The sequence below is a fragment of the Fundulus heteroclitus genome, chromosome 12, assembly GCF_011125445.2.
Source record: "Fundulus heteroclitus isolate FHET01 chromosome 12, MU-UCD_Fhet_4.1, whole genome shotgun sequence".
Lineage (NCBI taxonomy): Eukaryota > Metazoa > Chordata > Actinopteri > Cyprinodontiformes > Fundulidae > Fundulus > Fundulus heteroclitus.
The window spans coordinates 43,147,663-43,164,931 of record NC_046372.1 but is presented as its reverse complement, the minus strand read 5'-3'; the positions used below and the strand labels follow the sequence as shown (position 1 = coordinate 43,164,931).

At 43.7% G+C, this 17,269-nt stretch overlaps 1 protein-coding gene across 4 annotated transcripts in view; it reads right to left on the bottom strand.

Annotated features, from left to right (window-relative positions):
• cux2b (cut-like homeobox 2b) overlaps window positions 1-17,269 on the bottom strand; it is a 141,815-nt gene that overhangs the window by 22,756 nt on the left and 101,790 nt on the right. For all 4 annotated transcript variants that reach the window (XM_036144640.1, XM_036144639.1, XM_012882900.3 and 1 more), the window contains one exon: window positions 16,247-16,325. In XM_036144640.1, coding sequence (XP_036000533.1) covers window positions 16,247-16,325 — 79 coding nt within the window. The remainder of the gene's footprint in view (window positions 1-16,246; window positions 16,326-17,269) is intronic.

The window sequence follows — 17,269 nt, the reverse complement described above, 5'->3', positions numbered from 1 at the left end:
AAAAACAAATCACTGCAAAGAGAACTACTGAGACTCACATAATAGACAGACAATGTTGCTTTTCAGAAAAAGCTAAATAGCTGTTTTATGGCATGCGCTGCCTGTAAAGCACATTACTGAGTTTTCTGCTCCGCGGTTTCAACTCCAGCAGACTATTCCACAGAGACTTGTTTCCAAAGAGTGACTCTTAGACTTTCCTCACTCAGTTGCCTTTGAAAATCTCACGGGCTGGACCTAATGACACGAGCGCTGCTCCGGCCCACGTGAGCAAAAAAAAAAAAAGATAAAAATCTAATGAGCTTTTTCCAGCACGCCTGATGAATGGCAGAGTTGACGAAAGATCACAATAAATATGTGACAGAGGCTTTAAGTGCCAAATATACACCTAGGTAAAGTGTGGAAAAAGTCTGCTCCTGAAAAGGGGGTTAAAAAAAAAAAAAAGAGGGATTCTTTAGCACAACAGAGGAGCTGTTTTGCAATGCATGCGCAGCAGCACGGGGCCCATGGGGCCAACTAGGAGGCTGTTTCTCAGCTAACAAGTCTCCTCTGTATCATTTGATCATTTAAATTATTATGCCAGGAATTCTCAGGAGGCAGCTCGGCACTCCACATCACAGGGCTGTTTTTAATCTTCCCCTTCCCTTTCTTCCCCTCCCGAAAAGTTCAACAGCTCAGAGAGAGAGCGCTGCTCCTGTTGTGTACCTGCCTGCCGAACACCAAAGGAGGTGACTTCTAGTGCCAAAGCACAGAGAAGGAAGCTCAGGGGAGCTCCTTGACAAGGGGGGAGTGTGTGTGTGTGTGTGTGTGTGTGTGGGGGGGGGGGGGGGGGTGGCAAGATGTGGAGCCACGCGCACAGACAGACGCGCACTAAAACACACAGGCACACAGCGCAGCCCTTCAAAACTCTAAAAGAGCAGGAAAATCGCTGCTTTGCTGCACAAACTTTTCTGCCACAGCTTTCATCTGCTCATCTTAAGACTTCTGTGTGGAACCCAATTGGATCCCTTCTTCAGTACGGGCACCGACTGAAGTGACTTTTTTTTTTTTTTTTTTTTTTTTTTAAGAAGTTGGAGCCACAGACGTTTAAACTTTGCTAGATGCCACAGAGAGAATGCAAACTCCGAGGCTGGCTGGCTGGCTGGCTGGCTGGCTGGCTGCAAAGACAGATTTTCGTCAGCGATGCACAAGTTCTGCTGCGTGCAATTTGTTGAAATCACAGCCGTGCATTGCAGCGCGCCGTATCTGCATTTTCATCAGACAATACATTTTGGAGCGCTTAATTGATGAACAGTTTTTCCTTTCTTTTTTTTCTTTTTTTTTCTCCCCCGGACCGTTTACAGTCAAACACTGTCTGCATTCATTGTTACACCAACTGTGAAGCTATTGCATCAGTCACAGGGGACATCACTATTAAGAGCCCTTCTAAGACAAACAGGATGACTTAAAGCACTGCTATATCATCGACCCTCTGTCACAGAAATCACTTTATCAGCCTCTTCCCCATATATCCTTTCAACTTTTAATGATCAAAGGACAGAGATTATGGTAAGGGATGTCTCATCACGGACGAGCCGGGATTATCAATCAGTGGCGGGGGAGCGAGGTAAAGTCAAATTTAAAGTGAAGGGATACAACCTAAGTCTGTATACAAAATTAACCCCCCATCAAAGTCGAGGAGCGGGGATGTTCTCCAGGGCCCCGGGATCTACAGTTTCCAAGAGAGCGCCCGGGAAGGATGCTAATAACGTTGGAAAACGCAGCTACTAATTGATGGAGCTAACAAGCGGCACCAGAGCCTCCGCTTTGAGAAAGCGCACACAGTAAATCCTCCAAGTTCAACCTGGAGGAGAGACTTTGCTCTAACCAGCTCATGTTGCTGTCCACTGCTAATTATTACAAAACATAAAGAAGCACATGTACAGTGTTGACCTGTTCTGCTCGACGCATCAGTTCCCATGAATAATAATTTTCTTTCCTTTTTTTGTTTTATAGACAGTGTCATCGGTGAGACCCATCACTGGCTCATCCACTGCTGTAGACCTCTCTGCTGCTCTAGCTGGATTTGAACAGCCTGAACCAGTGTCTTTCCCTTTTTTTTTTTTTTTTTAGGTAAGACAGTGCAACACACATGAGACCTGCCCTCCACTTTCTTCCATCTAAATTGATGAGAGTTTTTTTTATTGCTGTTGGCCAAGCTGTCCTGACCTTCGTTAACTTTTGTCTTAGCTCAGGAATCATGCCAAAAACGCGCCTTGAGTCTTCGGTTTTGTCTAATGTTACACCAATTTCTAATTCATCTTTTCTTTCCCAAGGTTTTAGAAGAAGAAATAAAACATTTTTATTATAATTGCATCTTTAAAAATGTTCAGTCTGGTTTTAGAGCAGGACAAAGTGCAGATTGTTTCATTACAAGTACGTAATGGTATAACTGTGTCTGTTGATCAAAAGTCCTCAGTGGTTCTTGTTTTGTCGGACTTTGACGCATTGCATCATTCCGTTCTGTGGTCCTGAATGAGCCACCATGTTGGTAGCCGTAGGACAGCACTGAAGGTGTTCATCTCTTACCTGACAGAACTTTCTGTCATGATTAATCATTTTCCTTCTTCTATGGCTCCTCTTTCATGTGGGATCCCTCTGGGCTCCATTCTTGGCCCCCTTCAATTTTTAGTTCAGATGTTGCCACTTGGAGCTGTCATAACTCATCACCAGTTATCCATCCACTTCGACGCGGATGATCTACAGATCTACTGGGCCCTGAAGCCAGGTTGCAGCAATTCTCCATGCATGTTCCAAGGACTAAGATGGTGGTCAGAGGGCCCCGTGGTGCCAGTGCATGGAAACCTCGCCTCGCACAGAGGTGCACTAACATAGCTCACGTCTCCCAGTCGAGCGAAAATCGTCTTCACCTGGTCCAGAATGCAGCCGCCCATCTTTTAACCAACACCTCCCAGCTTGTGCACATCACATCTTGTTTTACATTCCCTGCAGCACCAATCCACCTGTCGAGCTCCCGCTCCATCCATCCGCCTCAGGTTCAGCCCTCTACACATCCATAATCAACCATAAATGGTCAATGCAAAGCACCTCATGGATGTTAATGCATGTAAAAAAAATGGGTCAGCAGATTGATTTTCTCATGATAGTGATGTGTCAACGACGAAGAAAAGGCAAAGAAACTAAGAAAAATTCCGAGAGAAGTTGATTAACTGTGATAAATCAGAGGTGAAAGCACATATGATGCCCACATTAAAATAAGTTGTTAAGAAGTTGTTAAAAAACAAACAAGGCTGTGCTCTGTGTTGAAATTCCCCGGTGGCTGTGCGTTCAGATCGACGTTCAGATAAGGGAGGGAGACCAGGAAGAACAAGAGGTTTCCCCCGTGAGTTTTATCAACGCACCACCCATTAAAAAAAAGAGTAAAAAACTGCAAAAACCATTTAAGGAAGCTGACAGATGCCACACTGCATGGGTGTGAGTGGTGAGTGCACCTCCTTTGCCCTCTGGGGGTTGCAGGGCAGCCTTTCAGCTCGTGGGAGTGGGTGTAGCCACTTTCCCCTCTAGGTTATAGCAGAACGCCGGTGGTCAGAGGATGACACCTTCATTCTGTAATTTAATAGCTTATCATTTTTGTGTACACTCGTCCCAACCCATTCACCCTGGTGGTACTCTATCAGAATGGGAAATGAACCTTTGAGGGTAGTGTCTACCTTTCAAAGGTCAGATTCTCTAAGACGTACCCTCATGAGGAGGACTCCTTCCTAAGTGTGGACTTAGGCGTCTCCTGTCTTTGTAGGACATGTGACTGAACTACACGCCTTTTTAAATGTTTCAGGTACAACTTTTTAAACACATTTTTAATGTGTTTGCTGTCAATTTTTGGAGTGAGCAATAATTGGGACATGTCTTTGCTTAAGAGTGTTATGCAACAACTCCCACCAAAGAGAGGCAGACCCACCAAGAAATTGAATATCTGGTAACATGTGTTTTATTACTCATTCATCAAACCTTTAAACAATTTGTCATATTACAAAATGTATTTTATTATATTTCTTTTTAAAATGCAGTCTAAAAGAGTGTGCCATACATTTAAATGACACACTTTAATCTGATAACAAGAAAAAAAATCCAGCTGTGTTAGTGCAGCATCGGGACCAAGAAACCCAACAGTCACATCAGGTAGAAAGTTGTGGAGAGGTCAATGGCAGGGTTAGGTCAGATAAGAATATGGCAAATTGGCAAAAAATGTTGCCAAAAATGTCAGTCTATAGATGAGGGGTCACCAACAAGATACCCACAGGCACCAGGTAACCCCCAAGGACCACATGTGGTGCCCTCAAGCCCGTTCCGGTCTGAATACATCCCACACTCTTCAGGTTATTATTTGCAAAAAGGTTTGCCGTGGGTTTGGCCCATTAATCCCTGATAAAATCTGGATAAGTTTGAAGTGGCTACGTGGCAAAATGTTGACAACCTAGGTTGCATGAGTACTCCTGCAAGTCAACGTAAGATCCAGGTGTTTCAGAAGCTCGATAAGAAAACCAATTTCTATCCAGATTAAAACCTTCTGTCCACTGCTGTGTTTGAGCTTCCAAAGCCATCGCTGCATAGAAGGCGTTAAGATTCTCAGGCTCCAAACCAAGTTAGGATTTAAACCAATTAGAGCTACTTTTGGTTGAATTACAAACTCCAGCGCAATTAAACCAAAATAGGGCACCGTGGCAAACTCCGCAAAACAAAAATAATGTAATAAACCTTAAATATCAAACAAGCTAAAAAAAATAAATAAAAAAAAATGTTCGCAGGACTTTTTGGTTTAGGGTGAATTGATACGGAGTTTCATCACTTTGGCTGAGCAGTAATGAGGTTACCACCCTGTAGCTGCCAGCTTGTGGTCACCATCATATTGCAGATCTGAAAAGCAGGAGGCGGCTCCAGCTTCAGAAGCTGGACGGCTCAGCATGCTACGGGTGGCTCCGCCGAGGGGAGGAAAAGGAAGGGAGGGGGTGGGGTGGGGGGGGGGGGGGGTACAGGTTTAGGTGGGAGGGGAGTGGACAGGCGTATTTGCGAGCCAAGACAAGCAGGTGTGTCAGGGCGGTCCGTCTTGGCCCTGTCAGCGATACACCATCATTAGGCGGTGTGGGCGCAGTAGGGTGCACCATTATGTCTCCCTGGGCTCTGTGTAATTACGCTCTGACATAATTAACCCAGCAAGCCCATTAGCCGAGCATTGGCTGGCTGAAGAGAGAGGGAGAGAGGGAGGAAAGAAAAAAAAAAAAAGCTATAATTATTTGTTGTGCGCATGTTAATGAGGCCAGCTGTGTTCCCATCATACAACACGAACAAATTAATTTACAAGGCTGTGCTCCAAGCTTTTTTTTTTTCTTTTCATTCAAAACAGACTTGTTTTTTTCCCCGCCTTTTCCTCTCTGTGCGAGTGGACTTCAAGGTCCACAAACAGGCTCCACTGCCGCCGCCGCTGCCGCTGCTGCCGCTGCTGCAACAAACAGCAACAGTGTCGTAATATTGTTGTCAAGGACCAAAACTGGGTTGACAGAGCACTTTCACTTTTACCTTCACACACAATGTAAAGAGATATACGATGCAAAAAAATGAATAAATAAAAAAAATAAGCCTCTTATCTTCAGCCTGTCAAGGAACAATTTTGATAAAAAGAAACACAAACTGCTTGCAACAAATTCAGAAACATCTTCTGTTTGTGGCATATTTTAAACCATCAAACATTTGATACTGCAGAGCGAAGACTCCTTCTTCCCTTGATGTGGCAGAGGGTGGGAGAAAATACTCAAATATAAAGATGCGCAGAATGAAAAGAAAAGGGTGGAGGGTGGAGAGGGAGGGTTGAAGGTGCGATTGTGGGGAAGCGGCGGCTTTTTGTGCGGTGGCAAAACAAAGCCGAGAGAGAAAACTTTTTAACCTGCGCCTTTTCTTGTCGCTGCGCCGCGCGTGTTCCTTTGACAGACTGGAGGACGGAGACGGAGCGACATCAATACCGAGGCATCTTAAAGCTCGCAACAAAGGGCGGGTGTCAAGGAAACAAAGAGGGGAGCTGCGCAGCGTTTAAAATTAACACACGATGCTGCCGCCAAGAAAGAGGCGCCCGTGACATCCGAAACCAAACCTGAACCGGGAAGAGTACCGGAAGGGAAAAGACCGGCAAACTTTCCCGTCTGATTTATTAAATCCAGATCCAAAACGAATCAGCGGCGCTGGATGCCGCTCTCTTCTTACCTCTGCATCCCACCAGCCCTCATCAACACGTTCCTACACACACACACACACACGCAGCGGCTCAGATTTGAGAGCACACTCTTCTCCTGGTCCCTCTGGGGTCTCCAACTCCACAGGGACTAGTTGGAGAGGCCTGGCTCTTTTATGAACATAATGCATTATTAAGCACCTCAAACATCTCCTGGGCCTTTGTTTATTACTCCTCTTATTAATCACTTGTGCATAATCTCGTCCCGCCCAGAGAGCTTTCATTTTTTCCGTCAGCTTTTATACGCCCTTATTTTCCAGCAGACTCGCACAGAACACTTTTCCTCCGCTCTCCTCCCGACTCTAGGTGCTCAGCTGCACAATTACAATAAAAGCGGCTGGCCGTGCCTCGCAGGCCCCGCTTTCTGCTGGTTGCATTTATCTGTGGGGCGGCCAGGGAAGGACCGCTGCTCTTTGTGTGTCTGAATGACAGCCAATCACTGAGGTCAGTGCCTCCTGCTCAGAGTAAAGCCGAGGGCAGCATCTGCTGTTGTGAATAGGTACGGCACTCACTCACAGGGTTCCTACACGCTTTTCCGTTTCAGAAGTCAGCAACTTTACAGACTCAAACCTCTACAGTTTGCTAGATGTATTTCTTACAATGTAGATGTTAGAGTACAAATAAGGTTCAAAGCCATAAATGCATGCTAAGCTAATCAGGACTAACAAATAATAACTAAATAAACTAAACACAGATTCCTTTAGCAAAGCTTAGGATCGCTGACTCTCAGTTCTCCCTGTAAAAAGACTGGATGACCCAAAGTATTGTTATTAAGCATTGGAGGCAAACCTAGTTTATGTTCTCCAGGTCCAGTTTAGCACCTTGACCTAAATGGATATAGAGGAATTTAGATTTTTAAATCACTCAGCATTTATTTGGGGGGGTCAGTTTCTGCAAAAATAAAAATAAAAAGTACTGATGGCTAAACTAACTAAAATATTAAACTCAAGGTTTCAATTGAAAGGGTGTCATATTCAGAAGTTTAAGGAACAAAGTCCAGAAACTGAGACACACTTCCAACCTTGCTTTTCTGTTATACCCACATATCCAGACCTAACAAACTGGAAAAAAAAAAACATCCCTACTTTTCTGCTCTTTTTACGACAGCATGGGAATTCTACTTTAACCATCCTGCACCAAGATATAAATCAGATGCATCTGAATAAATTATATCACCTAAAGGTGAAACTCATATGACATTTCACACAAGGACTGTGTGTTGGTAATACGTTGGTTTAGATTCTCAGTCCTCCAGAACATGACCATTTTAAAAGCTTAATTGGGAGGCAGCTGGATACATTTTTTATCTCTTATCCAAAGGATATCATAGGTTGTAATGATAGGTGAGAGCTTATATAAGTCACTAACTCAACCCTCCCTCCTGGCCACTGTTTGGGCCATTGTTCCGCGTGAAATATTTCCTAACAATGCCAACATGCGAGTTGGTTTAGCCACTTATCTCAAGGTGTAAATGGTTGTAAAAATCTCTTGGGGAGACAAGTCAATGCTTCTCTGTATGTTAGAAAGATGAAAAGAACCCGAGTATTACATTCGGCAGAGCTTGCTGTAATTAATACCTCACTGGCCTCTAGTACACTACAAGAATACCGTCACCTTCTCCTAGCGCCCTGAGCACGCAGTCGATTATAGACACAATTTTCTGTTTCTGTTAACACATCTACATGACGACATTTTCGTTGCGATCTCCGTGTACAACAGGATCAGAATCAGCTTTATTTGTCAGGTCTGTGTCCACATTTGAGGAATTTGACTCTGGATCGTACTTAATAATACAATAACACAATAATGCTGTAATTAAGAAAAATCTAAAAGTCGGTAGTATAGAAAATCAATATTCGCACACTAAAAAAAGCTGACAAACTGAGAATGTTGCAATGAACTGAGTGGAAAGGATGGATGAGCAAATATTATTTCCATTGTTGTTATTGTTATATGCATGATAACACTAGCAAACATGCTAAAAATGTGTCATTTCTCTGCCACGCCACTAATAGGTAACCAACATGCACATGTGTACAAATACTCCCTGCTTTAAAAAGGCATTGCCACAAAATAAACTTCAGAGTGGCAGTAGCTCAAATGTCAACATTGGCAGGCGATCAGGCTCAGCTGTTGCTTCTGATGACCTTATATTAGAAAACCATCTCGGTGGTTTTTAAACTGCTCGGTATCCGTAATGCTGTGCGAGACACATTATTTTCTACTATACTGCGCCAGGGCTTCCCCATACAGACAGATTCAGTTTGCCTTTATACACCACAACGGAGACCGGGATGTGTCCGAATCCGTCCGCTCGTTTGAATTAGGCCATGTCAGAGAAGAGGCGGGCTGTACGCGAACAGCAGAAACACAACAATACTTCTCAGTTTTAACCCGAAGATGATGTTGTGTGCACAGGGGCTAAAGCTAGACACTTCTCTCCTGGAAAGCTAAAGACCAATCTATAAATCATCATATCTCACTTAGCTACAAGCTTCTCGTGAACCTATGTAGAAAACGGCTGCTTCAGATAAATCCAGCATTCTTGACAAACTGTAGAGGTCATTCAATGGAAACGGCTCTTCTTAGAGTCTCTAAAGAACTCCTGATGCAAAGTGACACAGGACTCTGTGATGCTGTACTGGTACTAATCTTTGATACAGTTGATCTCAGGATCTTGATTAACAGGCTGACATTACCGGGCTGATGTAAATGGTAAATGGCCTGTACTTGTACAGTGCAGCACTTTATCAAGTCTTGAGGACTTCCCACTACATTCAGTCGTTCACCCATTCACTCACACACCCTGGCTACAATGTGTCAGTGTGGGGCAGAGTGACAGAAGCAAGGCTGCCATATACTTGGTACCACCAGGCCCTCTGACTAAATGCTGGTTCACACAGGAGGACTTTTAGGCCGATTTTTGGCCCGATCTTCCTCTTCCTACAGGCGCAGAGCATAGGCGTGTCTCTTAAAATAATCTTAAGAGAATATCCTGCCGTGTGTGTGGTGTGTTAAGAATGATAGGGTCCGCTCGGTGGAATGTCGGGACAGCTCCGACCTCAAATTGGGGAAATTCAACATGTTGGATTGCCCTGAGATCCTAGAGTGTGTGGTGTCCTCAGAGGACAAACGAGTACGGAGCCTGATGAATGTGACGTGTAGCCAATCAGAAAGCAAGATGAGGGATTCCCTGAGAGAACAGCCCCCCGCTATCGTTGCGTTTTCTCCGTTTCTTTAACCAATGCCTTTTCTGTTTGTTGTTTTTATCTCTGGTAAAATCAGTCCACAGACTATCACCATTATTCTCCCCCATCGTTCAGTGTCTTGCCCAAGGACACAATGGCTGAGACAGTTGGCCTGGGGGTTCAAACCAGCAACCCGGGCTTTATAGTGGTTGATTCAAACATAGGCCTGTCCATGTCCAGTCTTTGGTTTGCTTATTTTTTGAATTACCTAAAGAAATATAGCTAAATTCAGATGTATAGTCTCCCAGTCAGAATTAGAATTTTATTTATGCTTTATATATTTGAATTATTGTAACTCATCATCTATCTGCCTGAACAGACCATCCTGGGATCATCTGACCAAATCAGAGTTTATAGCGCCACACCACTCCTATCATTGTTGCATCGTTATTTTGCACTGGCAACATTGCTGAACTTTTACAATCCATTTAAATTTAAAAGTACACAACTGAACGTTTACTGCTTTTTTGCACCATTATTACTTTGCACTGCCAACATTGAATTTTTCAAATTAATACCTTTTTTGCACCATGATCTTTGCAGTACAAACATGGTTGAACATTCTTCTGCACACTTTTTAAAAAACTGCTTCTCTCCTGCATTGTTACATTCTTATCACTACTGCACTCTATATTGTAATGTTATTCTATTTCAATTGCAATCTCATTACATTGTCATAAGCTGTATGCAACGAAATGGACAAGCACTGGCATACAGCTCAGCCCTTTTAAATGAATTTGTCGCGTTGGGCTTGTGACCATGGCCTGCTGAAGGTATCACATATCAAGTTGAAAACTAAAAGTAACAGCAGCAGCAGCACAAAGACTCTGGAAAACTCTTCATTTGAGCTTGAGGACAGAGTTTTTGAAAAGGCAGCTAAAAAAAAAAACACCATTTAAAATTTGCTTTGCTGAACAATATGAATGGCTAACATTTCTATGAAGCTGGTGTAATTGGCGTCTTCCTAAACCTGGTCAGCTCCTGGCAAATAGCCTTGGTGACTTTGGACCATCTACAACACAGTGGACCAACACCACCAGATGACTTGCTCCCCAAATGTGACTGTGGAAACCTCCCACTGCACATTAAACAGCTCAGATTTTGTGCCTTTCTTCCATCCGGTTCTAAAACGCTATTCTCTAGACGAAATGAAAAACTTACTCTCACCTGAAAGGAGTACCTTGGAATACTGTCCAGTTTCCAGTTTCCCAGTGATCAACTATTTAGCCCGTTCCCCTCCAGGAAGCGTTTCAGGTCATTCAAATGCAGGACCGACAGACCGAAGAACAGATTTTTACCCGTGGCCGGTCAGAATGCTGAATTCGGCTTAAATGTGTGCGCATGTTAAGCTTTTCATATGCTTGGGTTTTGTTGTTTTCATGATTTTCTCTGATAGTTTTTATTTATTATGTGCATCTGCCATAATTTCATCTCATACTCTCGTGATAACAACAAAGTCTACCATATTCTTTTCTCCTCAGCCCAGGATTTTGGTTCAGGAGCGCCTTAACACAAGGTCCTTAACCTGTCTGTGACTCAAGCTACTATCTACACCTCGTTTATCACGCTCTTAAATTGGTTTTGCTTACCAATCCTCTCAGGCCAATTGTTTTTGGCAATATTTCCTATCACGCTTTCTCCTTTCACGTAACTTTCCATTAAAAGACTTGGACAAAGCCCTTTGAACGGCCCTTATGGTGGGTTTCAGTGACAACTGCTGTGTTCCCAGGCAGAGGTCATAATACAATAACACATATGAATTAAAAGTCCCTTATGTAATATTCTAACTTTCTGGTGAACCGAATTCATCCTTAAAATCTCTCAGTCCATTCGTAGTGAATCTAAATACCAAGAGTTGCATTTTTCTGAACTGAATCACTGGAAAAATACTTACTTTTTACCGATATCCTGATTTATTTAGATGTATTTCTGTGTCGTCTTTTGCCCCCAAACAACCTAACCGCTATAAGCAGTACCAATGATCACCACTAGCAAGCACTCTTGCCCTAGCATTTTCCACCAACACACACACACACACACACACACACACACACACACACTATAGAGACACGCACACACTCATCAGACATGCCGTAGGCCCCAAAAAACAGACATGCGAGCGCACACACACTGAAGAGGGGCGTATTTAGATCAGGATCTTCACAAACTCTCCGTGTGCTTTCCGCTCAGATAAAAGGAGATGTGTTCTAAAAGGAGAGGGGGAGCAGGGCAGATCCTGGGGGATGAGTGTGTATACTGTGAGGAGGCGAGGAAGAGCAAACACCTGGAGTGTCAGTCTCAGGGCTACGCCCCTGGCGACAGGGCCTTGCTGCTCTCACACAGGTGGCAACAAACGCAGGCGTTCAAACGGCGCTCCTCCACGCACACACACACATAGACACACACACACACACACACACACACACACATGCACAGACACACTCCAGGAGAGATGAGCAGGATGAGGCGGGCGAAGGAGGGGAAGTTCGCCGCATCTCTGGGAAGGGCGGGCGGAGAACGCGGGCAGAAGCTGCCACTGTTTTTGAACGTTTAGTGATCAGGACGTGTTTATGTGCGCTGATCAAAACCGTGCGGAGGTGATATAAACATTGTTAGGGAAACACTGTGAACAGGCCTCTTTCAAGCGTCAGACTGGGTAGGAGTTACAGCGCGCAGCATGGGGAAGTGTCACAGGCAAATCAAAATATAGCACGCTAATGAAACACTCCGGCGGATTGACATCTTGGCTTGGGGGCCCCAAGAAATGAGATAAAAAAAAAAAAGAAGACTTCAATCATCTCGCATCAAAAGTTGTATTTTTTTGTTGTTGTTGTTTTTTTGTTCAGAGTTTACTGTTGCATTCTGGTTGTATACAGGTAGTAACAAAGCATTAACATGTCATGATGAGCTCTCGCATGTGTGACGGCTTTGTTACGCGTTTTCGGCGGTAGGCGAGGTAAGGTGGATAACTGATATGTGACCAGGTGTTAACAGCATCCAGATACAACAGGTCACATATTGAGCAGCTCCCCCTCCTCCTTTGGAGCCCCTTCTGCATTCATTAACTTTGCTGCTGTTGGCCTGCTCTGATTGGACCGCCAGCCTTTCTGGGCATGAACACACACACACGCACGCACACACACAGGGAGAGGCACTTCCAAATGAAATAATAGGAGGGGAAAAACGCCATGCCATGAATAGTAATAACTGCATTAAGATTAACGAGCATGGCGTGTAAAGAATAATTGCATCTGTCAAAAGATTAAAAATACATGAGCTGTGGCGTTTGTTGGAGGGAACGGTGGGAACGCTTGCTGTTGTGTTTGAGGGGCAGAGAGAAATGAAGTCGAGCCACAGCCAAATGAGTGTCCTCCCATGTACCTGGAGTCATCCATTCTGGTGAGAGGTGGGCAGGAGAGAGAAGGAGGGGGGGGGGGGGGGGGGGTGACCTTGGACACCAGCAGCAAGCTGTACAGTGACAAACAGGGACAGAATACAGTGAGTACTCCTTACTGATGATACATACCGGGAGGCCCCCCCCCCCAACACGCCGAAGCCCCCCGGCTCTGCTTCTGGTCCGGCAGCCACCACTGCAGTTCGGTGAAGGTAACCGCTTCCAAGATCAAACTTTCCAAACTAAAGAATCCGTGTTACACCGATTCAAAACTAATTTCCACCTATTTTCTAGGTTCAGGCTCATCAGCCTCTTGAAAAAACAGATTTACTATTTGTCCATTAAGTGAGTTTATTAGTAAGGGTGTCAATTGTTTCCTTATAACAAATAAATACAGCGAGCTTAAGTTGGAAGATAAGTTAAACAATATTTCATCTCCCGTAATGCAGCTATATTCTGCCTATTGCAGATTGATTAGGCGCCCATGTGGCACACCGATTGATTGGTCGATCAATTTATAGATTAATTGATTCATTGATTTATTGATTCATAGATTCATAGATTTATTGATTCATTGATTTATTGATTCATTGATTCATTGATTCATTGATTCATTGATTGAGCACCCCCTGACCTTAACTCGGCTTGTGTATGAAGCACATCTGTCCACAGAATTTCTTTCCTCAACTCCAACTTCTCCGGCACCAAAAAGCTAGAACTGGCAGCAAAAACACAAATGCTGTTGGGAGCTTTCCAAAAAAAAAGGAAGACATGCTAAATGACCATCAAGTGCCCTCGGTCCGGAGCTCCAAGTGAGACTGATCATGAGAAAGAGTGAGAGATCCCACGACAACTACACAGGACCAGCTGGCTAACAACCAGCTGCCTCATAGAACAGGTACATCTCAGTAACCAGCATGTATGCTCTGTCAAATCCAAACCTTTTCAAAACAACCTTTAAGCAGGCACTAAACATACATTTTGGTGTTAAAAACAGTTTTTTGTTATTGGTGTAATGTAATATTTTAATATTAAATGCTGTGTTTTCATGGGGCGCGCTCATGGCTGAGCCCGTAGCGCAACCCATGTTTGGAGGCCTTAGTCCTCGACGCGGTCAACCCGGGTTCGAATCCGGCACGCGGTCCTTTGCCTCATGTCTGTCTCCCTCTTCCACCCCCTTTCCCGTCAGCCTACTGTGGTAAAAGGCCAGCCACTAAAGCTGTGAAAATCCGCCCTCCCCCAAAACAAAAATGCTGTGTTTTCATAAGCTGTAAGCAGAAAAAAATCCAAATTAACAGAAATAAAGCCCTAAAAACATCAATCTGTGTGAAATTAATCTATTAAATGTGCTTTAATTCAGTGAATCGAGTTACTGAAATAAAAGAAAACTTTTAATTAATGTTCTAATTCACTGAGATGCGTCCGTACACAGTCATGTTAACTTTGTTAGTAATTGACGTGTACAATTAGAATATTAAATCGGAACATTAAAAAAAAAAACATCTGAAGTGTTTCTGGGACTGCCCAGATGTATTTAATACAATTAAAGCTTATGGCAAAGGGGTAGCATATAGAGCAGGACATCAGAAAACTGACGTAAAACCATATGGGCAAGCGTCACTATTGGCGCTCAGCATGTCACCCAGCTCTGAAGCGGCCTGCTAACGAACCAATCAAGCTGGATCAGGGCAACGCCTCGGACATGCGGGACACCAGCCCATTTTAGGAGTGACTTTGGACACCGCTGCTCCAGCAGGACAACAACCCTAAACACACAGCCGGTGAGTGTGACCTTATCAAAGCCCACTCCTAAAATCCAACTGAGAATCTGATCCGAGGCCTCACTCACTGAGCTCCAGCCATTTCACAAAAAATACGTTTCAGGGTCTGGATGAGCAAAGCTAGCAGAGACACGCCCCGAAAGAGTTCATTTGTCGAAGACAAAACAGAAAACCTTTTTCCTCGGCTTTGCTAAAACGATCTGCTTTACAAAAAATGCCGCTGAAATACGGTGAGTCCGTTGTGCCGAGACAAAATGGAGAAGATCAGGCTGCGTGGATACTTCTGCAAGGCACTAAGGTGATGGCTGTGTAGCTGATGTAACCGGTTACATGATATTTTACGTCAATACAGTGTTTAAAAAAAGAACAAGGTGGGATACATATGTTGTATTTCAACAAAAAAAAGGGGGGAACTTTTGGTTTAGTAAGCATTGTTCTTACAGGTAAAATGTGACATTGGAGGACAGCAGCCTCGCCAATAAAAACCAAAAAGTTTCATCGTCAACACTTTAATTGCTCCCAGAGAAAGGATGGTTTTATAATCATGTGCCATAAAAAGAAAAATGTGCCGGAGCTGGAATTAATGTCATAATGTAAAAGGAACGGGTGAGATAAATCAAACTAAATACATCTTCAAAGAAAGGTATTTCTTATCAAGGAAATAACTCCATTCAAAGTCAGGTCTGTGTTTACGCGCGTCTGTGTGTGAGGGTTAGAGCGTGTGGGTGGCTGGGTGGATGGTGGCGCAATATCAAGCAGGGGACTTCAAGGAAAAATGGAGACCTTTAAAAGTCAGTTGCCGCCGTCGCTATTTCTCTGACGCGGGCTTTTATCTTGTATTCATTGAATCTGTAAACAGCATTCTCTACTCCTGCCACAAGTGCTTCTCTGATCTAGACTGAGATTGGGCTGCGTGCTGCTGCCGTCTCCTGCAACAGAGAGCAATACACTACATGTTCCCTGGCAGTGGACAAAAAAAAAAAAACTGAATAAACACAGAATGTGCCTTTCCTTCCCCCTAATTTTCTGCTTTTTTGCAACTCTCTCCCCCCCCTTTCCCCCTTTGGCCTCATCAGGTTCAACACAAACCTAGACTTCAGTTGGGATTTTAATTGGTCCTCCACAATCAACAGCAAAGCTCCTTACGAGTGCGTTTGCTCCTCAGTCAGGCTTCACTCAAGGACCAGCGCTGGGTTTTGAAGTGGCCTCATGCAGAGTTTTGGAAACCACTCAGAGCATAGACTTTGAAAAATAGATAAGAGCCACAGGGTATAGGGTTTTATGTATCTTATATCCATGCGCTGTTGCACCATATCCACCGCATCCGTGCCGAGAAAAGAACTTCTTTTGGTTTGCGTGTGCGATGCCCCGAATGAAACGTCCTCCACGCGCAGAACCGGTCCGCACACGGACGGAACGTTTGACAGGGTATTGATCTTTAGCGATTGATCTTCAAAGGCAGGAAGGTAATTCTAGGAGTAATGCTGGCGAGTGTGGTGGTGTTGTTTGTGAAGATGCACTGCTCTGGTCTTAGTGGGAGACTCACCTGGGGCCTCAATAAGCTGTTTGTAGATTCCCAGGAACGCAGACTCGGCCTCCTTACTGCGCTTGTTCAGAGCTACCACCTGCAGGGAAGAAGACGCCATTAAGGTAAACATGGACTTGCGTAACCCAGGCACAGAGCACATCTTTGGCAGCAGCACAAACTGTTAAGTGAGGCGAAGATGATCTGCAAAGAACACAAAGTTTGAGATTGAAAATCGCTGATAACTCCCCAGCATCTAGATCCAAAATCTTCCAATTACAGCTGCGATCTGAGAACTAAAGACAACTTTTTTCCCAAACCCCTGTTGACATTTAAAAGATGTTCTAGAACAGGGGTGTCAAACATATGGCCCACGGACCGGTTTAGTCCGCCCCTGTGGCTAAATGCATTATCATAATTTTTTTTCCAGTGCCCTGTCTGGCAATGTGGCAATAAGAATTGTTGTCTTAATGCCAAAAAGAGCTCATTAGATTTGACTTTCACAAGTGGAGCAGTACTGCTTTTGCCATAGTGCTCCTCTTGATTTATGAATGTGAATAGTTTTATTATGATTCATGCGGGGAATATCTCAAATGATATGGACACTACAGTGGGAAAGTAGGAGAGGAAAAGAAGGAAAAGATGAAAAATACAAAAGGTGAAAGAAAGAGGAGATAAAAGGAAGAGAATGCCAAAACAATTATTGAAAAAAAAACATGTACTTCGTTTAATTGAAAATATGCAGTTCCTATATTGTCCACGAGGGGTGCTGTGTTTTAATTAGCAGATTAAGCTTAAGGTATGGAAAAATTTAAATAATTTCTTAATTTTTATCTGTTTGATGTATTTTGTCATGCAGGACAGTGTTTTTAAGTTCCAAAAAATGTGAATAAATGATTTTCAACATTGTACAATCACTGTGATCAGTTCTTATGCATAATGCACAAGTAAATGTTTAACTGAGTAAAAGTATTGTTAAAATTGCACATACTTTTCTTAAAAACGCTGAGGTTATTCATAATATATTGTGTAAAAGTGAAATTA